The sequence below is a fragment of the Theropithecus gelada genome, chromosome 4, assembly GCF_003255815.1.
Source record: "Theropithecus gelada isolate Dixy chromosome 4, Tgel_1.0, whole genome shotgun sequence".
Taxonomy (NCBI): Eukaryota; Metazoa; Chordata; class Mammalia; order Primates; family Cercopithecidae; genus Theropithecus; species Theropithecus gelada.
In genome coordinates this window covers 16,625,993-16,646,459 of record NC_037671.1, presented here as the reverse complement: position 1 = coordinate 16,646,459, position 20,467 = coordinate 16,625,993, and the positions used below count along the sequence as shown (strand labels likewise).

At 39.9% G+C, this 20,467-nt stretch overlaps 2 protein-coding genes across 3 annotated transcripts in view; one reads left to right on the top strand and one right to left on the bottom strand.

Annotated features, from left to right (window-relative positions):
• Positions 1 to 13,006, top strand: part of RANBP9 (RAN binding protein 9) — a 95,309-nt gene extending 82,303 nt beyond the window's left edge. Inside the window, exons 13-15 of the mRNA XM_025382402.1 lie at positions 869 to 1,020; positions 8,739 to 8,850; positions 12,012 to 13,006. Coding sequence (XP_025238187.1) covers positions 869 to 1,020; positions 8,739 to 8,850; positions 12,012 to 12,142 — 395 coding nt within the window. The 3' untranslated portion in view covers positions 12,143 to 13,006. The remainder of the gene's footprint in view (positions 1 to 868; positions 1,021 to 8,738; positions 8,851 to 12,011) is intronic.
• On the bottom strand, positions 548 to 19,758 carry NOL7 (nucleolar protein 7). 2 transcript variants are annotated; one of them, XM_025382404.1, is made up of 9 exons: positions 17,402 to 19,758; positions 17,254 to 17,314; positions 16,521 to 16,579; positions 15,277 to 15,308; positions 14,936 to 15,017; positions 14,195 to 14,316; positions 14,039 to 14,116; positions 13,681 to 13,783; positions 548 to 997 (listed from the first exon to the last, which is right to left on the bottom strand). In XM_025382404.1, the coding sequence occupies exons 1-8, from the start codon at positions 17,665 to 17,667 to the stop codon at positions 13,710 to 13,712; spliced, it is 774 nt and encodes a 257-aa protein (XP_025238189.1). In that variant the 5' UTR covers positions 17,668 to 19,758; the 3' UTR covers positions 548 to 997; positions 13,681 to 13,709. The 2 variants fall into 2 exon arrangements, with proteins under 2 accessions (XP_025238189.1, XP_025238188.1); XM_025382403.1 differs by lacking the exon at positions 548 to 997 and having other exon boundaries at positions 13,328 to 13,783.
• Positions 19,759 to 20,467: the final 709 nt, after the last annotated feature.

Below are 20,467 nucleotides of genomic sequence, written 5' to 3'. Positions count from 1 at the left end.
GATTTATTAGTAATTTATATAAATTATTTTATCAATCAAGATATATAAAATTATTTTCTTGGCTGGGCAAGGTGGCTCATGCCTGTAATCCCAGCACTTTGGGAGGCCGAGGCAGGTGGATCACAAGGTGAGGAGTTTGAGACCAGCCTGACCAATATGGTGAAACCCCGACTCTGCTAAAAATACAAAAATTAGTCAGGCATGGTGGTGCGTGCCTGTAATCCCAGCTACTTAGGAGGCCGAGGCAGGAGACTTGCTTGAACCCGGGAGGCGGAGGTTGCATTGAGCTGAGATCACACCACTGCACTCCAGCTTGGGTGACTGAGTGAGACTCCAAAAAAAAAAAGTATTTTCTCAAAGTGGTAGTTTTCAAAAAGTAGTGCATTGAATCTTTTCAATTAGTATAATATGCTGTCTTCTGTATTTTTATTGTAGTCATTTAGGTTTTCTTAGCTTTCTTGAACATTTTATTACATCTCTACTATGTCAATTAAGGTAGCCCGAGTGGCATTATTACGGTTTTCTTTTTCTTTCTTTTTTTTTTTTGTAAATGTTGCTTAATGTAGTTTGGGAATTACACTTTTTCTAAAATTTTTTTCTGACATAAGTACCCTCTAACACTGAAAGGTTGTCCCCTCTCAACTGCATGCTGAATACTGGATCCTAGACTCCTGAGAGCTAAATAAAGTATATCTTTTTGCTGCAGTTTCATGTTAAATTAAAAATGAATTTTTAACAATCTGCATATTTAGATGAAATATTAGGGAATAGTTACTAAATGTACAAAATGTTATAAGAAATGTATGTTCATGTCTTCATTATACTCCATTCCATAAGGTAGTAAAATACTTGTCTGTTTTTCTTACAGAAGTTGATTCAAGTCAGTTGAGACGCCAGTTGTGTGGAGGAAGTCAGGCCGCCATAGAAAGAATGATCCACTTTGGACGAGAGCTGCAAGCGATGAGTGAACAGCTACGGAGAGACTGTGGCAAGAACACTGCAAATAAAAAAATGTTGAAGGTGAATATATTTTTTCTTGAAAAATTATAAATGTGTCAAAGGAACTAAAATGTAGTTTTGCGAAACATTGAGCAGTGTACCAGAAATTCTTGTTGGGAACTTGGACCTGACCTTCCCCCTGGCTCCTTGCCCATTTGAGAGTGGAAATGTTTGAAGATGTTAGGCAGTTCAGTTCTGATCTGCTGGAAAGAGCATTGTACTAAAGCAAAAAAAAAAAAAAAAGGATTAAATCCTAGTACTAGTGCTTATCAACATTGTGTGTCCTCGTTAACTTAGTTTCTTAGTTTTATTTTCTCAGCTGTAAAATCAGCAGTTACTAGGAAAAATGTGGGTGTGCAGATAAAACTATAAATCTGAGATTTTATTTTAGTAAATATTGTTCAGGGTTATAGCAATTTGGATGTGTAACACATGGTTCTCATTTTGATGAGGATTAGTGAAGAATTGGGTCACTTTTCATGGCCAGAACAGTTAAAATACATTTTAAAGTCTCTTCTGGATTGTTTCCATGAGCTGGTAGGATGGATGTGATCTAATTCAGTAAAGTAGCCACAGTTTTGTCTACCAGTTGAAGGTGGAGGGGCTTTCTCCTAACTTAAGTCAGCATTGCAGTTGTAGAGATGTACAGCTCTTTAACAGTTGGTTCATTGTAAACATTTTCTTCTGAATATTTTGGAAGAAGATTGAAAAATTAAAGGGGAGATGAATGCAATGGCCTTGGGACTGATGTTTAGGGATGGTAGGAAAGGGCAAAAGATTCCTTCTGCTTTCTCTTCCTGACCTGGACTGAGAGTTGGTACAGGTTGAGTATCCCTAATCTGAAAATCTGAAATGCTGCGGAATCTGATACTTAGAGTGCCAACATGATGCACAAGGATATGCTCATGGGAACATTTTGGATTTTTAGATTAGAGATGCTCAGTCAGTAAATATTTTAAAATTTGAAAAAATCTGAAATCTGAAACATAGCACACGTGTAGGACATAACATGCTTGCCTGGCCTAGGATGGGTTATAGAGCCACCTATAATACCTCAAGTTAAAGGCATGCAATCTTGTATTTTTCCCTAGCTGAGATGGGAAGACAGCTTTATTTATCATACTTCGTACTTCATCTACTCGATAGTATAAAAACTGCTATTTCTAGTGGTTACCTTGAGCTATCCAAAAAGTTAAATTATTTTTATGCTAGATAAAAAATAATTGGTGGATTATGCAATTGAAACAAATTTAATTTAAAAAGTCAAATCAGGCCGGGCGTGGTGGCTCATGCCTGTAATCCCAGCACTTTGGGAGGCCAAGGCGGGTGGATCACAAGGTCAAGAGATCGAGACCATCCTGGCTAACGTGGTGAAACCCCGTCTCTACTAAAAATACAAAAAATTAGCCGGGCGTGGTGGCAGGTGCCTGTAGTCCCAGTTACTTGGGAGGCTGAGGCAGGAGAATGGCATGAACCCGAGAGGCGGAGATTGCAGTGAGCCAAGATTGCACCACTGCACTCCAGCCTGGACGACAGAGCCAGACTCCCTCTCAAAAAAAAAAAAAAAAAAAAAGTCAAATCAGACATTCATACACCTGGAAAATATCCGTATTTGCCTGAGGAGATTAAGATTTCCATGAAGTCAGACTGCCAAAACTCCTCTCTTTTGTATTTATTTATTTTTTATTTTTAAACTTTGTAGAGATGAGGTCTCACTGTGTTGCCAAGGCTGGTCTTGGACTCCGGGCCTCAAGCAATCCTCCTGCCTTGACCTCTGAAAATGCTGGGATTATAGGCATGAGCCACTGTGTCCAGCTTAACTCTTCCCCTTTTAAATATTTATCTTAATTGACTGCCTCCATTGTGTAGCACCAAGTTAGTCAATCTGTGTTTATTAAATTGAAGTAGAATTCATTTGAAAAGTAAAATAGATTTTTCCACATTGGGGATTTTCATTACTATGCAACTTGGTAGAACTTTTTCTGGTACTAGGAGTGCTAAGAAACTTAACATTTAGGCTCTTTATTAAGTTATTTTAGGTGTCTAAAATTACCCATTTGGAAACTGAGTACTACTTTGGTTGGTACTGAGGATGTCTTAGGGCAGTTGTTTTCAACATACTTGATGTTTGAATCCTTTAAAAATTATTAAGGGGCCAGGCACAGTGGCTCATGCCTGTAATCCCAGCACTTTGGAAGGCCAAGGCGGGTGGATCACCTAAGGTCGGGAGTTCGAGACCAGGCTGACCAACATGGAGAAACCCCGTCTCTACTAAAAATACAAAAAATTAGCCGGGTGTGGTGGCGCATGCCTGTAATCCCAGCTACTCGGGGGACTGAGGTAGGAGACTCGCTTGAACTGGGGAGGTGGAGGTTGCGGTGAGTCGAGATCGCCCCATTGCACTGCAGCCTGGGCAACAAGAGCGAAACTCTGTCTCAGAAAAAAAAATTAAGGATCCCCGAAGAGTTTTTGTTTATATAATGTGTTACATCTATTGATATTTACCTTATTAAAATTAAAACTATTCATTTTAAAATAAATCCATTAAATAAGAAGCAAGTTATTTTTATGAAAAATAATTATCTTCCCCAAACAAAAAGAAGAGCTGGCACAGTGGTGCATGGCTCTAATCCCAGCTACTCAGGAGGCTGAGGCAGGATGATCACTTGAGCCCAGGAGTTCAGGTTTAGCCTGTGCAACATAGCGAAACCTTGTCTCTTAAAAAAAAAGAAAAATGAGAAGAGTGGCATTGCTTTATATTTTTTTGTTAAGTCTCTTTATTGCTTGGTTTAATAGGTGAGCTGTATTCACATACAAGACCAGACTGCCTTTAGTCTGTTGTGATACCACATCATGTGCCCCTGGAAAATTCCACTGTATAGTCATGAGGAAATGAAAGAGAAAAGGGCAAGGAACATCTTAGTACTATTATAAAAATAATTTTGACTTCACAGACTGCCTGAAAGGTTCTTGGACCCAGGTATCCCTGAACCATACTTTGAGTACTGTTGTTTTACGGCATATTTGGAAATAAGAATTTTTTTTTTTTTAAATTTAAGAATTCGTAGACTTTTTTTTTTACACTAGGCTATCTGACTTGGCTTTCTTGTTAAAACTTCATGCTAATTGAGCAGGATGAAGTACCTTTGAAACTTTAAGATTATACTCCATTAGCTTACTTTGTGTTTGATTCTTATTTACATGAAGCTCAGAAGATGGCATTATATGGCCAATTCCCAAAGATACTCCTTGGTTATAAACTGAAGGGTGTGAAGATGTATCATCTTCATCTAAAGAGTATAGGTATCTTTGATTTTGCACCTCTAACTTCTAAGCAAATGCCAGCTACTTTCAGAGACTTTCTTAATACTCTGAGCTGCTTCCATCTCATTTCCCAAACTTACCTTGATCTAGATAGGGATAAGGTGAGTAACTGACCCACCTTATAAGTAGCCAAAGAACAAGGCCAGATGATTTGAGGGCAACATGAAGAGAAAACAGGTTTAGAAATCATTCCACCACTTTTTATTCGTCACTTTAGTTCACTTGTAATTGTAGCATTTTTTAAAAAATCTCATTTTTAGGTTTGCATAAACTTTGAGTCATGTGACTCAGAAGTTCATGCACATCCAGACACACACGCACGAGAGAGAGAGATTTGATTAATGTTGAAGGTCAGGTGGCACACTGTTTCTCTTGACCTTTTTCCTTTTAGTTTTTTCAGTCTTCTTTCCTCTTTTCCTGTTGTCTTTGTTCCTTATCTGCTACGTCTTCCAGTGGCTCCCAAAAGAACTCTTAAATTGTTTGTTGAGCAGCTGTTTACTGAATTTTTGCAGTGTGGAGAGGCATTGTTGTAGGGACTCTGGGAAGTCCAGTGTGAATGAACAGCCCCAGCCTGCAAGGAGCCTTTAGTCTAGTAACTGAAGCAGCAATAGAACCATTGAGAGTCACCCTATTTAGAAACTGCTCCAGATTCTAAACTAAATATGAGTACAATTTGAAAATCCTACCTAAATGATGTCATATTTCCCTCAGAAGTTATTCCACTGAGGTAATGTTTTTTGCTTTAAAATAACCCATAATGCTACATATTTCAGGTATTTTCAGTTTTGTGCCTTAATTCCCATGTGCATATATTTTAACTAGCTAATAACCGTAGTGGCACTAGTTTGTATTATTTTGTTGTAAGAATTTATTTCCTCCCAGTTTTCTATGTATTATTTCCAATTATTTTTAAATGGCTACACAAGGCTGGGTGTGGCAGCTCACACCTCTAATCCCAACACTTTGGGAGGCTAAGGCAAGAGGATTGCTTGATCCTAGGAGTGCGAGGCTGCAGTGAGCTGTGATTGCACCACTGCACTCCAGCCTGGGTGACGTAGTGAGACCCTGTCTCAGAAAACACAAAAGGCTCCATGATATTTTATTGTTGCTGTATAGGTTTATTTCAGCATTGCTTTGTTGTTGGATTTTTCCATTTGCTTTTATGTCAGATGCTTTAGTGACATCTTTATACATGCATCTTTGTTTCTTCACATTATTCCACTGAGATAAAGTTCTAGAAATAGAATTGAGTCAAATAATATGAACATTATTGTGGCTCTCACTACATGTTGCTATACTGGTTTTCAGAAACCCTCTACCAACTTTTACCAGCAGTAATAAAAGAACGTACCAATGGCACTACTACATTAATGCTACTTTAGTGGGTTTAACATATGTTAGTATCTTAAAATTGCTTATTTGCATTTCTTTGGTTATCATCACCAGTTAATTTTTACAGCAGGCTTTAAACCATTAGTATTGTTTTGCCAGTTTCATTCATTTTCCTTTGTGAAGAAAGAATAAAGTCCTAGATGTTTACTACTGTGAGTTTGATGGTATAAAACATTTTTTCTTTTTAAGGCTCTGTTAGTTTTGTTGCTTACAGCCTCACTCTAATTTCAAGCCATGTTTTATAGTGTTGTTGTGTGATCCTTCTAAAATGAAGTCTAATCCGTATCGGTTTCCTTCATTTTAAACCTTATTTCCTTATTGGAAAAACTTCAAGCTTTTTAGTATGTTTTTTGGGGTATTTTAGCATCTAACCGCTTATCCATGTTTCCAACCATGCTTTTTTCTCCTTTCTCTCAGCCTCAGTTTGCATGTATTAAGTCAATAGTGATGTACTGTGTGTTATTTATTTACATGTAAGCCTTCCCCAGGAGACTTGTGAGTTCCTTGAAGCAGTGCCTAGGTCCTGGTCATCAGTGTATCCTCAATATCTGGCAGCTGTATTCCGTAAACATATGTTGAATTGTACTGAAACTGAAATACCAGAGAAAAATTTTAGACTTTTTTTCTTCTTAACATTTAGATTGGTAACTAAAAGAATCTGCATCTTACTGTTCACTGCCTCAGTTTGCTTCTGTAGATGACAGACATGATATTAACCTTAGATGATTATTGTAAGGATTAAATAGATGATCCATATTAGTGCTTAACACACTTCTTCATACAATATTAGTGCACAATATATTGTCATTTTAAAGAACTTTTTCTCTGAGTTTTTAAACACTACAGTGTAGTCTTTTTTTTCTTTAAGTGCCAGGGTACAGGAACTTAAAAGTTACATGTGCAGGATGTGCAGGTTTGTTACATAGGTAAACGTGTGCCATGGTGGTTTGCTGTACTAGACAGTGTAGTCTTAAGATTTGGGACTGCGACATTTCACATTTTCGGTGGCATGTTAGGTTTAGGCTGTGAATATAATTTTGTACTTGAAGTTTTTGTTTACCAAGTATTCCTTGGAAAAATTGTTCAATACTTCTTTTTAAATTTATTTCTATACTATGGGTATGGTACCCTCATCAGATGGTTGTGGGATAAGTCTTGAGCAAAGCTCAATCTTTAAAAATAACGTGATTTTTTTTTTTTTTTTTTGAGTGGAGTCTCTGTCATCCAGGCTGGAGTGCAGTGGCACGATCTTGGCTCACTGCAACCTCCGCTTCCTGGGTTCAAGCTATTCTCCTACCTCAGCCTCCCGAGTAGCTGGGATTAGAGGCATGCACCACCATGCCTGACTAATTTTTGTATTTTTAGTAGAGATGGGGTTTCACCATGTTGGCCAGGTTGGTCTTGAACTCCTGGCCTCAAATAAGCCGCCCGCCTCTGCTTCCCAAAGTGCTGGGATAACAGGTGTGAGCCACCACACCCGGCCAAAAACAAAGTAATGTGTTTGATTTGGGTTAGCTTTACAAGATAAAGGATCATATGTTCCTTCCATGGGTTGGGAAGTAGAACCAAGTAGCGTTGTGGGATGCAGAAAACATCTTCAGTGCTGGAAGCAGCAGGTCTTGCTATCAACAGGTGTATGAATTATCTTCCTGTACCAAGCACCTGAGTAGCTTCAGGGGATTCAAAATAGTATGGTAAATAATTTTTATCTTCAAAGAACTTTTATTATAATTGGAGCAGAAAACTACCCAGAATGAAATATTCAGCAATATAAAACAGTGGAGGAGTCATGTTTGTTTGCGTGGAGGCACGTGCATTCCATGCCTTGTGGTCTCAGACTGACTTCACAGCATTTCTTCATGGGTTATTCTTCTCTAAATCCACAATGTTAGAGGCTCATTTGGATGAGAAAGGGCAAGAGTACAGTTGATCATGAGCCTCTCTCCCACCTCTGCTTTCATAACACTAGTAAGATAACTAGAGAAATGATGGAAAATGGGTGTGGAATCTGATTTTTTGAGCAGCTGAACCTAGGAGAGGGTGCTCTTTAGGAATTTCAGTAGTCAGCATTTTGAAAGTGTTATGTTCCTGAACTCACAAATTGACTGTTTCTGCAGCAACTCTCCATGTCTGCCTTCCGAATTGGGAAGAGTTCTGAATTTCTGTATAATATTGCTCTGGATTAGGGTATTGACTTTTGGCATAATAATAAGACATCATTTATTGAAAGATTAGAATAAACTGATACTGCTAATTTCGTTTAGTTCTCATACAAATCTAGGAAATAGGGCCTCTTATCGTCCCCATTATGCAGATAATGAAATTGGCACTTAGATTGTTACTTGCCAAAGGCCACACAGCCAGTTAGTGGTGGGGCTTGGATTTGAAGCCAGTATCTGAAACCACCATTAGTATGTGCCTCTCATAGAAAGAAGACAAAAATATAAAGTAGTTGTTTGAAAAGAAGACTGTCAGTTATTTTAAGTTTTGAAGAGGAGTGGCTTGAAAGTAGCTGGAAATAACTGAATGCATAAAACAGGTCCTGAAGGGCAGCCTGTTCAGTTTTTTCATAACTGAATTTGAGAAGATGATATTCAGTGAGATGTGTCCAGTTCCTAAATCTGTTGAAAAAAGGAAATGCAGGCCCTCTCCTTTGACTGTCACATTCATATCAGTAGTAATAAATTGTGAAGTAAAACAACTGAATGTTTTGCCTTCCACTCTCCCTACACCTGTACTAGTTCATACCTTTGAATTTTTTTATTTTTTTCTGTTTTGTGTTTAGGGATGGGAGGAAGATGAATGAGAATGGCTGTCTACAGGAAAAATGAAAATAAATTAGGCTTTGCTGCATAATTTAATTGTTCAAAAATGTAGAGCATCCCAGTGCTAGGAGTAAGTGGGTTTAAAGGTTACATTAGTCTAGTGCCTGGAAGCCATATTTTACCTCCCAACTTGGAAACATTTGTGAGCATAAGAGTTGAACTATTTGAATTAAAACCAAATTGGTGTGTTTTCAACAGGATGCATTCAGTTTACTAGCATATTCAGATCCCTGGAACAGCCCAGTTGGAAATCAGCTTGACCCGATTCAGAGAGAACCTGTGTGCTCAGCTCTTAACAGTGCAATATTAGGTAAGTAAAGCCAAATAAGGCACAATTTCAACTAGATTCTCTGAAAATTTAAGAGAGGGTGTTTGTACTGGCATTTGTACTTTGGTAAAATCATAAGGAGAATGTTTTCTACATTTTTTAAATATAAAAATACCTAAAATATAGAAACCGCCCTCCTTTAATTCCAGATTCAAATGGATTTAAATAGAATAAAAACAGTAAAACAGGGTACAACTTGGGATGTTTGGGAAATAGAAGTGTTTTTGTGCATGTATGTAAGCATTTCTGGTAGCCACGAATGTCTACTCTCATTTGAATGAGAGATTTGGTGGTTCTTTTGTATAATTCAAACTATTGCCCTACCGGAGACATTCCTTACAGCCCTCTGTAGTGAAAGGCATTTTCTGCTACTGATTTCTAGGCTAGCAATTGCATGGCATTCTCTAGTTTGGCTGTTGTAGAAGGAATCGGAGAATGTTAACAAGAACATAGATTAATAATTGTCACAAGAGTTAGGCTAGAAGGGAACAGGGTACATTTGAAGAAAATCAAAGTCAAGAAATAGAGGTTTTGGTGGAGAATGAGAATGGAAATAAGGGAGTGAAGAGCTTGAGTATCAGAGAAGCTCAAACTGATCCAGTAGAGGGCAGGATTCCTACCTGGTGCTCCCGTTACCTTGTTCCCCACCATTTTGCTTGAGCTATTTGCAATGGGTAGCGGCAGCCTAAGCCACGGGTATTACAGCTCCCACCATGCTTATGAATACGAGCACAAGGGCCTTCCAGGTGACTTGTGAGTACCCTGCAGGACCAAGCCTTGATGTCAAATTCTATTTGCATTTATATCAGCCAGATTCAACTACGTACCCTCACCCAATAAAAAGGGTGGGTGAGGAAGAGAAAAGCAATTTAAAAGGTGAGGCTTAGCCAGGGGTGAGCATGAAGTGCGAAACTCTAATTCGATGTTCCTGTTTGGTTGCCATTCCTATGAGCAACTCACTGTAGAGTGTATGATTCTAGTATTTATATACTGACCAAATACTTTTTGTATGAATTGTGTAACTGCACATATTGTGCATTTCTATATGAATGTGGTATGGTCGATTGTTTACATAAAACAAATTTGAGTTTTGGGCAGTTCTCATCAAAGGTAATTTGCGTAAAGGGTGAGTTTTTATTTGACTTTGAGTCTAATTCCCAGGTAATTGGGACTCCAGTCTAGTTTAGAAGTCTGTGCTGTGCTGTTTGGCCCTGCAAGGTTCAGAAACTTTTAGTCACATATTTCAAATTATTTTAGGAAGATGAGGGCAGTGCCACAAAAAGTAGATGAAAGAGTAGTTTAGATAAGGAGACTTGCAAATGAGGGCCAGGACTCTTACGGCAAGAATGTAAAGGAAGCAAGGAAAAGCATTCATATTTGAGCCTCAGTCTGTTTCTTTGCCCTTAGAAAATTTATTAATTTGTTAAGGATCAGTACTGAAGTTTGGGAATAGGAGTAGTGTCCTTAGTGCTGTAGTCTCTGAAATTTAGGATTTGTATATAAATGTGAATTTTCTTTGGTTAATGTGTTATATTTTCATTGGTTCTACAAAATTCATTTAGCTCCATTGATAAAAGTAACTTAGTAATAATGCTGGAATTGTACAGAAAATTATGGTTTACTATAATTGTCTTTTCGAAGTTACCGTATTGTAGGTAATCATTAAGACCTAATTATTAGATGATACTAATCTTGGAAAGAATTTGAGAAAAAGTGACCCGTTTTCTTTAGGTTTAATTTCTTGAGTTCTTCAAGGGAATTTAATTGAGCACCATTATCTATAGACACATGTACTCTGACATATTGTTCTATATTATGTAGAATCAGCTATAAATAGTGCTTAATCTTATTAATATAAATGCATGTGATTCCTATAAAATTAATGACACAATTATTAAATTGCCATAGATGGGTGTGTATGTTTATAAATACCATGCTATTTATGTAGGGCCATCTGTATAGTGTTATGAAAATTTCATATATCCAAAAAAGTTAAAGATGTATCACCAGATGCTTCCTTTGACCAAAATAAAATTTAAAAAATATTCCCTGTAGATGCTTGCCTTTGAGCACGGTCTTCCCTGTGAACCCTCAAGACACCATACTTTCTCACCAATCTACATGCCTTTTTTGCACACTTTTATTCTTAATCCTGTTTTTGTTTTGTTTTCTAAGTCCTGAATTTGCTTCTTTTTGATACTATGCTTTTTCCCTTTTGCAAATTTCCTCTTCTTTCTCCCACCATCAATTTACATCCTCTGAACCAAGAGTGGAGTTAAACCATATGGAGCCTTCCTAGCCATGTGTGACTGTTTTTGCCCTTTGTTGTCAACTGTGCCTATAAAGAACTGATTAGTAATTTTATTGATTAGTTGGACATTGCCTTCTCATAAAGAGAAACTACCAGCTTCTGAGTCTGGCCACTTTTACCATTAGTTCATTGTTTTTCATCTGTGGCAAGGAACAAATTTTGGTAATTATTGCATTTGTACTACAAATGTCTGACAAAGAAACTTATGATATGCAGGACCCTGAAAATTTATTGGCATTTTTAAAAAATGTCTGAACTGTCCATTGTAAATTAGCACCTCCAAAACTGCAGGGTGGCTCTGCTGTATGTTCTCTCACTGTCACCACCAACACCTACTCCCCACCAGCCCAAATAACATTACCTTTATATGCCTTGGAGATGGCTAGGCAGCCTCAGTTTGGTCCCATCCACAGAGGTGGAAGAACCCATCAGTGGAAACTCGTAATGAAAACCTGGTGCCTTTTTAGTTTTAGTATCAACTGACTTTGATCAACCAGAAGGGAAATAATTCCTTACTCTCCACTCCAAATATCAAATAAAAAGTTGTACCTTTCCCATCATAGTTAATATGGAAATCAGTTTTTTAGTATCTGATACTTTAAAAATCTGATTCTGCAAGAGTTTAACTTATCGCTGAATACACAATACCCATACTACCTTGTCAGAATAGTATGTCCAAGGCATCTTTTGCTTAGGAACCTTCATTTGCTGATATTTCAGAGTGGTATGGGAGTGGTAGTTTTTAAAGTCATGCAGTATTCTCCTGATTGAAATGTTTTTTTTAAAATGTCTTGCTAATTGCTGTTTTCATTTTTAAATTATTTTTCTTCAGAAACCCACAATCTGCCAAAGCAACCTCCACTTGCCCTAGCAATGGGACAGGCCACACAATGTCTAGGACTGATGGCTCGATCAGGAATTGGATCCTGCGCATTTGCCACAGTGGAAGACTACCTACATTAGCTATGCATTTCAAGAGCTCACACTTATATTGTGGCATATAGTCAACATGGAAGTAGACCAGCTCTGCTGATTTGAAATTTAGATTTTTTAAATTATGTACTGGGGACAGGTTTTTGTCGCTTTACATTGCTTCCTAGTTTACAGCATGATGCAAATGATTTTCTAACTTAGTGTTAGGAGAAATTATTTTCCATCTTTAACCTCTTAGTTGTCTAAGAGTTAAATATTACTGAATTTCAGACGTTCAAATTGATCATCACAAATCCTTTAAAACAATTACCTAAAAGAAACCAAAAATCCTGCCTTCTTTGTGGGGGAGGGGGGAGAGAGGGGAAGGAAATGGAACAAGTTGTGTTTGTGTTAGCATGTGGGTGATGTAAACTTCAAATTGGGAGATGTTCCGACCCCCACTCCCATATAAGCATTCAATCAGTGTAACTTGCAAAATGCATAAACATCCGACAGTTTGAATTTATAGTGTTGATGGAAGAAATCATTTTTAATGTGTACTGTAAAACTTGAAATACTCAGGAGCTGAGTGAATATGTTTGTTGCTACTTACAATCCCGACCTGTTAGTCCCAGTAGTTTTGTTTTAACATGGTCTTTTTCAACTTTGTTTCCTGTTTAACTACAGATGACTTCTGTTGTAGACTCACAAGTTTAACTGTTGTATTATAACAGTATTACATGTCAACGGTGTGGTTATGACCTTTATTTATATAAAAACCAAATATTTAGTCAATTTACCGTGTCTTAATTTAATCTTTGTACACCTTCCATTTTTAAGTGCTTAAATGAGTACTATATTGCAATAAAATGTAGTGATATAATTAACCAGCCATTAAAAATTTACTTCTACAGATACAGTGTCAATTGAGTTTATATATTAGGTACTTGCATACTTTTTATGATTAATATGAAAATTAGAGCAATTAAAATTAATGGTTTCTACAATTAATCTGAGTTCTACAACCTAAAACTAATCTGAGTTCTACAACCTAAAACTGCCTTCAGTTTACTGGCATCCCTGGATTAGGGTTAAACCTGATATTATGGGTGACACAGAAAGGCAACAGGAAATTAAATTCATTTTTTTCATATTCATAATATGGCATATGAGACTCACCAGGCAAGCAAATCCCCAGACTGGTTAAAAGTAAAAATTTAAACGCTGTTAGTTAGCTATATTTTGTCCACTGAATCTTTAACAGCAAATTGTCTAAGGGCTGCAGTTGGAGACTTTTCTGGAATGTCCATTTCTCCTTTTTGTCCGTGCCATTTTTGCCACCCCTCCCACCCCCCAGTCGGGGAGAGTAGACGAGGTGCTATTGCTGGTATGAGTATGGCTTGAATTCAGTTAAACACATTAAAAAGAAAATTCCTTCTTAAACCACTTTTTCCTCTAGGATTGCAAGGCACAATTCTACTCCAGAAGAATGAAATGTGGTTGAGTAATTCCTCAAATAGGTTTATGATTTTTATAATGATCCTTTAAAATGATCTACCAATAATTTATTAGATAAATTCTATACATACAAAGTACAGATTCTTCATTTAGCATTGATTTACTTCTTAGTTTTCATCTTTCTGACCATCCACCGTCTTTTAAACCTCTTGGCATTTTGTTTTTTCTGGATTCCTAGAATAGAAAGTTGTGCAGTAAGAGTATTAGAGAAACATAATTCAAAATTTTTATAATTCTCTACATGAACGTAATTACTAAAACTGGGTGGGCTTATTATACACTAGATGTATATACATACTACATTGACCTGTTTTTCACAAGTTATATAAGCCATTATAAGGGGCATATAATTATGAACTATCTCCTTCAAAAGAACATGATTCAATATATAAAGCTATTAAGAGACAGGAGAATAAACCTGGATCTTACCCCAAGCATTATTCAAAAACTGGACAGCAGCCTTTTTCACTGGTAACCTCTTGTTGGCAAGAGACAGGAACTTATTTACTAGAAAAGAAAGGTATTTATCATTTCATAGTTTTATTTGCAGTAAAAAGTGAGGAAAATAGTCCATAAAAAAATTACCAGTAGTCCTGTTGGTTCCTGGCCCATATAATGAATTATGTATGAAGGCTTGTGCTGCTTGTTGCCTTGAATCTCTCAGATCTTGGTCTTTTAGCCTGACAGCCAAGTAGCTTTTATTCTGGCTGTTCATCAATATAAAAGGTTAAAAAAAAATTAATACATGCTTGCTTCCCCCGCCCCCCGGCCCGAGACAGAGTCTCACTCTGTCACTCAGGCTGCGCGATCTCAGCTCATTGCAACCTCTGCCTCCCAGGTTCAAGCAACTTGCCTGCCTCAGCCTCCCAAAGTGCTGGGATTACAGGCATGGGCCACTGCACCCGGCCTACATGCTTGCTTTAAAATATTTTTATAATTTGTCTCACCGTGATAAATGAAACTAATTTTGTATATGCACAGATAGAATAAAACTAAATTACAGGACTACAAGAAACAGACTAACACTCATATTTTAGTAGAGCACACCAGCACGCCTAGCTTACTTTTTTAATTTTGTGTAGAGACTGGGCTTTACCATGTTGCCCAGGCTGGTCTTGAAATCCTGGACTCAAGCAATCCACCTGCTTCAGCCTCCCAAAGTGCTGGGATTACAAGTGTGAGCCACCGTGACCAGCCCAAAACTGATTTTTCCACAGAGAATCCAATCTGAAATTACTACTAATTAAAATATTTCCCATGTTAGCCAATACTTTAACTCTCTCAGAGGTCTCCTTTATATCCCAAATGAAACAAAAGATTCATTACCTGACAGACTGTACTTTTTGTACTTTAACTTTCTTGGAGTCATTTCCTTTTTCACAGTCTTCATTTTTCTTTTGCAAATTAACTAAAAAATTGAGTTACATTTGCTAATTAGCATTCATGTAAAAATAAATCAGGAAATCAGTTACTGGAGTTCACTTTAAGCATCCACTACACACCCATGTGGATGCAGTTTTTATTTGTATGAAATACAGGGAATAGGCCCCAGCTAACCTTGGCCAGGCCCGTACTGGCTTTCTAAGGGCCATTCATATTTGACTGGAAACATCTGCAAGTGCACTTGACACTTACATGAGAAGTTATTTAAATTAGAATAGTCATACCTTCTTTGACCTTTCCTGGCGATTTCTTGACACTAAGGGAAGAAAACAAAACCACTGACTGGAATGGCAGATAGCAAAGGTTACTCAAAACATGTTATATTATTTCATCTGGCTTTACAAGCAAGGCACCCCCTTTCATTATTACCAACACCCTCAATTTCTACTCAGGAGCTCTCAGCTTGGAAAGCAACAGTCACTCCCCAGTACACCGCCACCAACTCTCAATCATTGGAAGATCTTCACAATGTAAATCTGAAAGCCTATTAGCAGGCTTCCAAAGCAGCAAAATGCTATGGGCAATGGAGTTCAAGTGAAACACTTAATAACAAGTTATATAGTATTTGAAATATGAAGTGAATGGTAGTAGGCCTGCCTCATTTCATTTGGAGAAATCACAAAGGATTAATTTAATAGTGTAGGCACAGGAGACAGTGAACAATGGAGAGAGAAATGTAAATGGACAGAATACAATACAGAAGCATTTGCACAGGAGAAAGGCCACACAAAAGCGGAAGTGATGGGAGGCGGGCGGGCCAAATGAAAAGGTAAAGATGACACTTGAGCTTGGTTTTAAAAGATGAAAGGGAATTTGCCACCAAATAGATTTGCTCTTATGTTTAATGTATTCAGGATCTGAGTAACTCTTGGTAAAGTTTTTTTACTGAAAATTTGAGAGCCACTGGCCTAAGCAAAAAGGGGCTAAATTTCTGAATTTAAAGCCTTAAGGAGAGAGAAAGAGGATAGAAACAAAAAATACAAATATTTAGAAGGCTTAATTTAGTAGGGTTTGACCGATTCCCAAGGACGACTATACCTTTTCGCTTTAAACCATAAAACACCAAAGATGCTAAATGAAGTGGGGAACAGGGAGGAAGGGCAGGTTGGTGGTAGGTAAGGCAAGTATGGGACAAATTGAGTTTTCAGAGCCTGTGGATAAGTGCCTGCTACCCCACTAAATGATTCAAAACACTTTGTATTCACCACCACCTACTCTGCCCTAGTACAATGACAGGCAATCAACAAAATGTACTGAATGAACACAATGGGATCAGGAATTCAAAAAATGGCAAAATAAGTGAAACGTAAAGTTACCTCCTTCTTTCGCACCAAATTCATATACCAAGGTAGCTTTTAAATTTGGGTTCTACAATTCCTTCAGCTATATGGAGTCAAATAAATGTACCAGTATATAATTCAAAGATGGGTGTATATAAGCAAGTAATATAAGAAGATCCATTACTTACTTAGTCTGTGAAGCTGTGGTTAACTTCTCTAAAATAGTGTCTGGAAGGAGTTTTCTTTTCTTTTGGAATGAAAACGTTTAAAATTAATAAAGTCATGTACACAGTATGTCCGGAGTTGCTTCTGAAGTTACCACTTTTAAGAATGCCCTACATCTAGGCAAAGAAATGAATTAGGTTGGAAACTGCCTCCACTCCAAGTTATGGGAAGATTGGGTCCACAAAACTCCATATTCTCTGAAAGACTTGATGAAAACTGGAAAAGGTGCCCACGGTATTCCAACCCTCATGTCACTGTTACAAACTGAAAGCCGTTAAGTAACGCCAGTTCTCTGTGTCGTGTGTGTATCAGACAGCAAAGCAACCATACACCAAGTCTTGTACAGCCCTTACAGTTTACAAACCACCTAATTCTCACAGCAACCTCTTATTTTCAGTTGGTGGACACTAAAGGAGACGAGCTTTTTTTTTTTTTTTTTTTTTTTGAGACAGGGTCTCTCGCTCTGTCGCCCAGGCTGGAGCGCAGTGGTGTGATCTAGGCTCAAGGCAGCCTCGACATCCCGGGCTCCGCCCACCTAGTCCCCCTAAAGTACTGCCGCGCCCGGCCCAAGCATCTTTCTACCACTGTCAGAGGAAATCTTGGTGACTTTTTCCCCACTCAATATCCTACCAACCCAAATTACATCCACCACGGGAATTATCCGCAGGCCGGGTTGTTTAATCCCTATCCTCTAACCTTCTGTTCGATGAACAGCTCCTCGCGTCGCTTCCTCTTCTCCTTCAGGAGCGTTTTATCCCTGGGAGGAAGGGTGACAAGTTAGCAAAGGGAAGGACAAGCGGGACGAGAAGGGGCGGTTCTCCCCGCCCGGCCGCGGGCTCCAAACCTGCGCACGGTCTCCCGCACTCGCCGCTCCTCTTCTCTCGCTTCCGCCTGGGCGCTGGCGAAAGTCAGCTCCTCCGGGGCCTCGTCGTCAAACTCATCGTCCCCTTCCTCGTCTTCCTCCAGCGGCTCGGCGGCCGCGCCGCTGCTGGGCTGACCGAGCAACAGCCCGTGCTCCGCCTCCTCCTCCTCCGAGGCCGGCTGGCCCTCGTCCACCATCGCCTCCGCCGACGCCGGGGCGCGAGACGCGCGCGGTCGCAGCTGCACCATGTCCCACGCAGCGCTAGACCGTCTGACCTCTGACTCGGAAGCAACTGCAAGCGAAGCGCAAGCGGACTTTCATCGCCCCCTGCAGGTTGGGAGGTCCTCAGGACGGGCGGGGCGCATGCGCGAAGCCAGGAAGGGCGTGGCCTATGGGCAGTGGGTGTGTTTCTTCCACATGGCTCGCCAAGGCCGCCGTAGGGTCGGTTGGACGCCACGGAAAATGCTCTGCGGGCGAGAGCGGCTGGCAGTGGGGCTGGTTTCAAGGCAGGGAAGAGCCATTGCGCTGCCCTCCTCGGCTGGGATGGCGAGACAGGGCTGGCACGGCTCACTCTGTCCAGTGCTTAGAAAACCGGTAATAGCGGGTCCGAGGCGCTGCTCGCCGCAGTTTTTTGGCCCTGGGTTCCGTCAGGTGGATCCAGCTTATCAGTGTTTGTAGATTTGGCTGCGTTCGCTCCGCACTTCGGAGGAGATGGCGTTTCATGGGAAGAAATGCGCTCTAGCAGATGGCCGCCGTGGCCAGTCAGCCCTCCTGTGACGGACGAAGACGCTGGCCACAGACCTCGGCTCTAAAGAAATTTGTACAGCCCGGCGCCCTCGGCCTGCCCAGCCCCGTAGCCGCGGCGAGGCCCGTTAGGATGTGGGCCCTGTGGGAGCGATGCCCTTCCTGGTTCCTAACCCACGGCCTGGAACAGCAGCTGGCCCGTGGCAATGCTGAGCAAATCTCCTGAAGGAATGGCTTCGCCGGTCCCTACAGAATGCACCCGAGTTTTGTCGTATATACACATACGTACTCTTTTTTTCCAAGTATATTTTATTTCTTGGCAAACATGGCCCTTTGTGATCGCCGTGTTTCTCTCCTCCCATCCATTATACAGTACTAAATGATCCATCATTCTTTGAACAAATCAAGCCGTTTCACACCTGCAATGCAATTGTACCGACCGTGCTCTTCCCTCTACTGCTGCAATCCCCCAGGCAGAAGTCCTTTTCATACTTCAAAAATTCCCACCCAGGCAAACTTCAAGCACCTTACCCCCTACCCCATCCCACTCTGCCCATCTCTATCTGCTGTGGTCTGAACCCGCACAAATGTCTATGTAGTTTCTGCACTGCGTAACAGTTTGTATGACAGTTGCTCCAGCCGTTCTGTGAACTCCTGAGGGGAAGGACCAGGTCTTGCTAGTCATTTTATTTCTAATGTCTATCATATGGCAGATGTTTAATAAATGCTAAGTTGAATAATTCTATCTCACACATATATTGTGTTTTTAATTCTCCTTTCATGTCTTCTGTTTTAGAAGCAGTTCCCAATTTAAAAACAACAAAACCAAATAGGAACAAAAATGGTAAAACTTAAGAACAACAACAACAAAAAAAGCTGCCGAACCAGAGGTTCATTATGAGAGGAATTGCAAAGAACAGTTTGAAATCTGTAGGCCTTAGTCTAAGATAGAGATTATAAATCAGAAATATAATCAGACTCCCTGAGATACTGTGCTAACACTAGGAAAATGAATACAGTTAACTTGGAGCAGCCCAGGTACAAACTTCTTATAACTGCATGACGGTATTTTATGTGCAAAACTGCTTTATAAGTACTATAAGACTATTACAGGTATTACCAGTGCCCTCAGTGTAAACTCCTTGGCCCACCCATGTAAAGTGTAAATCGAGCCCTCAGGGTCCCTGACTAGTTCTCCAGCCACCCCATAGGCTATGAGCATCCCTCTTCCCCACAAAAAGTACCATTGGGATTTATTAAAGGTTATGCCTTGTAATGCAGTACAAAGTTTTATATGACAGTGTCTTGTTGCCTGTTTCTACAAAAGCCAAGGGTGTAACATTAAATGCAATTTTGCAAGGGGCTGAGGTGATGTGGTCCAAGTATGTAATCACTTCAGGGAGCCCATGGATCCAAGGGACCCTGTCATGTATGACCTTCATACACTGTTGATAATGGCCATGCCTCCCAGTCAGGCCTCTGACACTTGTTGGGTAGCAGGCATTCCAAGGCCCCTAAGCACTGAGTTAGCTGGTAAAGGTTAGGGAAAAAGCTGTATTCTTGCTACTTTACTCCAAGGTAGTAAAGTGTATGGAAAATGTACCTGACGGAAATAACTTAAGCATTCCCTGAGAATGACCCTGTATGGCAGATGCATCTGACAGCAATAACTTAAGAAATGAGGGTTGCCATTGGACATTGCTGCGGGGAGGGTGCTGAGTGAAAGTGCTATATAAACTGCATGCTTTTTTATAAGTGGTTGCAGTTCTGTCCAGCCCGCTGCCACTGGACCACCCTGTAAAGTTCCCCAAATATACCCTATGTTTCCTTCACTGGCTCCAGGTCTCTTCTTTGGCCCCTTGAACCTGGTGCCATCCCTACTGAAGTTAACAGAGGTCTGGCCCAACATAAGGGCATCATTTTTTAAAGTCCCATGGAAAAAACTCCCAACAGAGTTCAGTGTCTGGGAACGGTTGGCAGGTCCCATAGGAACCATATGCTTCTGCATTTGTGACGATGAGAAACAGTCCACTGTTGACTCTTCCCCCTTCTAAGGAAGCCAGAGCTAAATTTTAGGCAGCTGTGTTTATCCTGGGGGTTCACATATTTGCATCGTTCTTTCTTCTCATCGTGATGTTCTACCTTGTTGGTACTATTCTCTTCCTTCTTTGCATGAGTTCCTGTTGTGAGCTGCCTCTTGTTCACTGAGGTAATGTAGCCAAATAAGGTTAAAAAGCCCCCAGTAAGCCTGGCACGGTGGTTCATGCCTGTAATCCCAGCATTTTGGGAGGCCGAGGCGGGCGG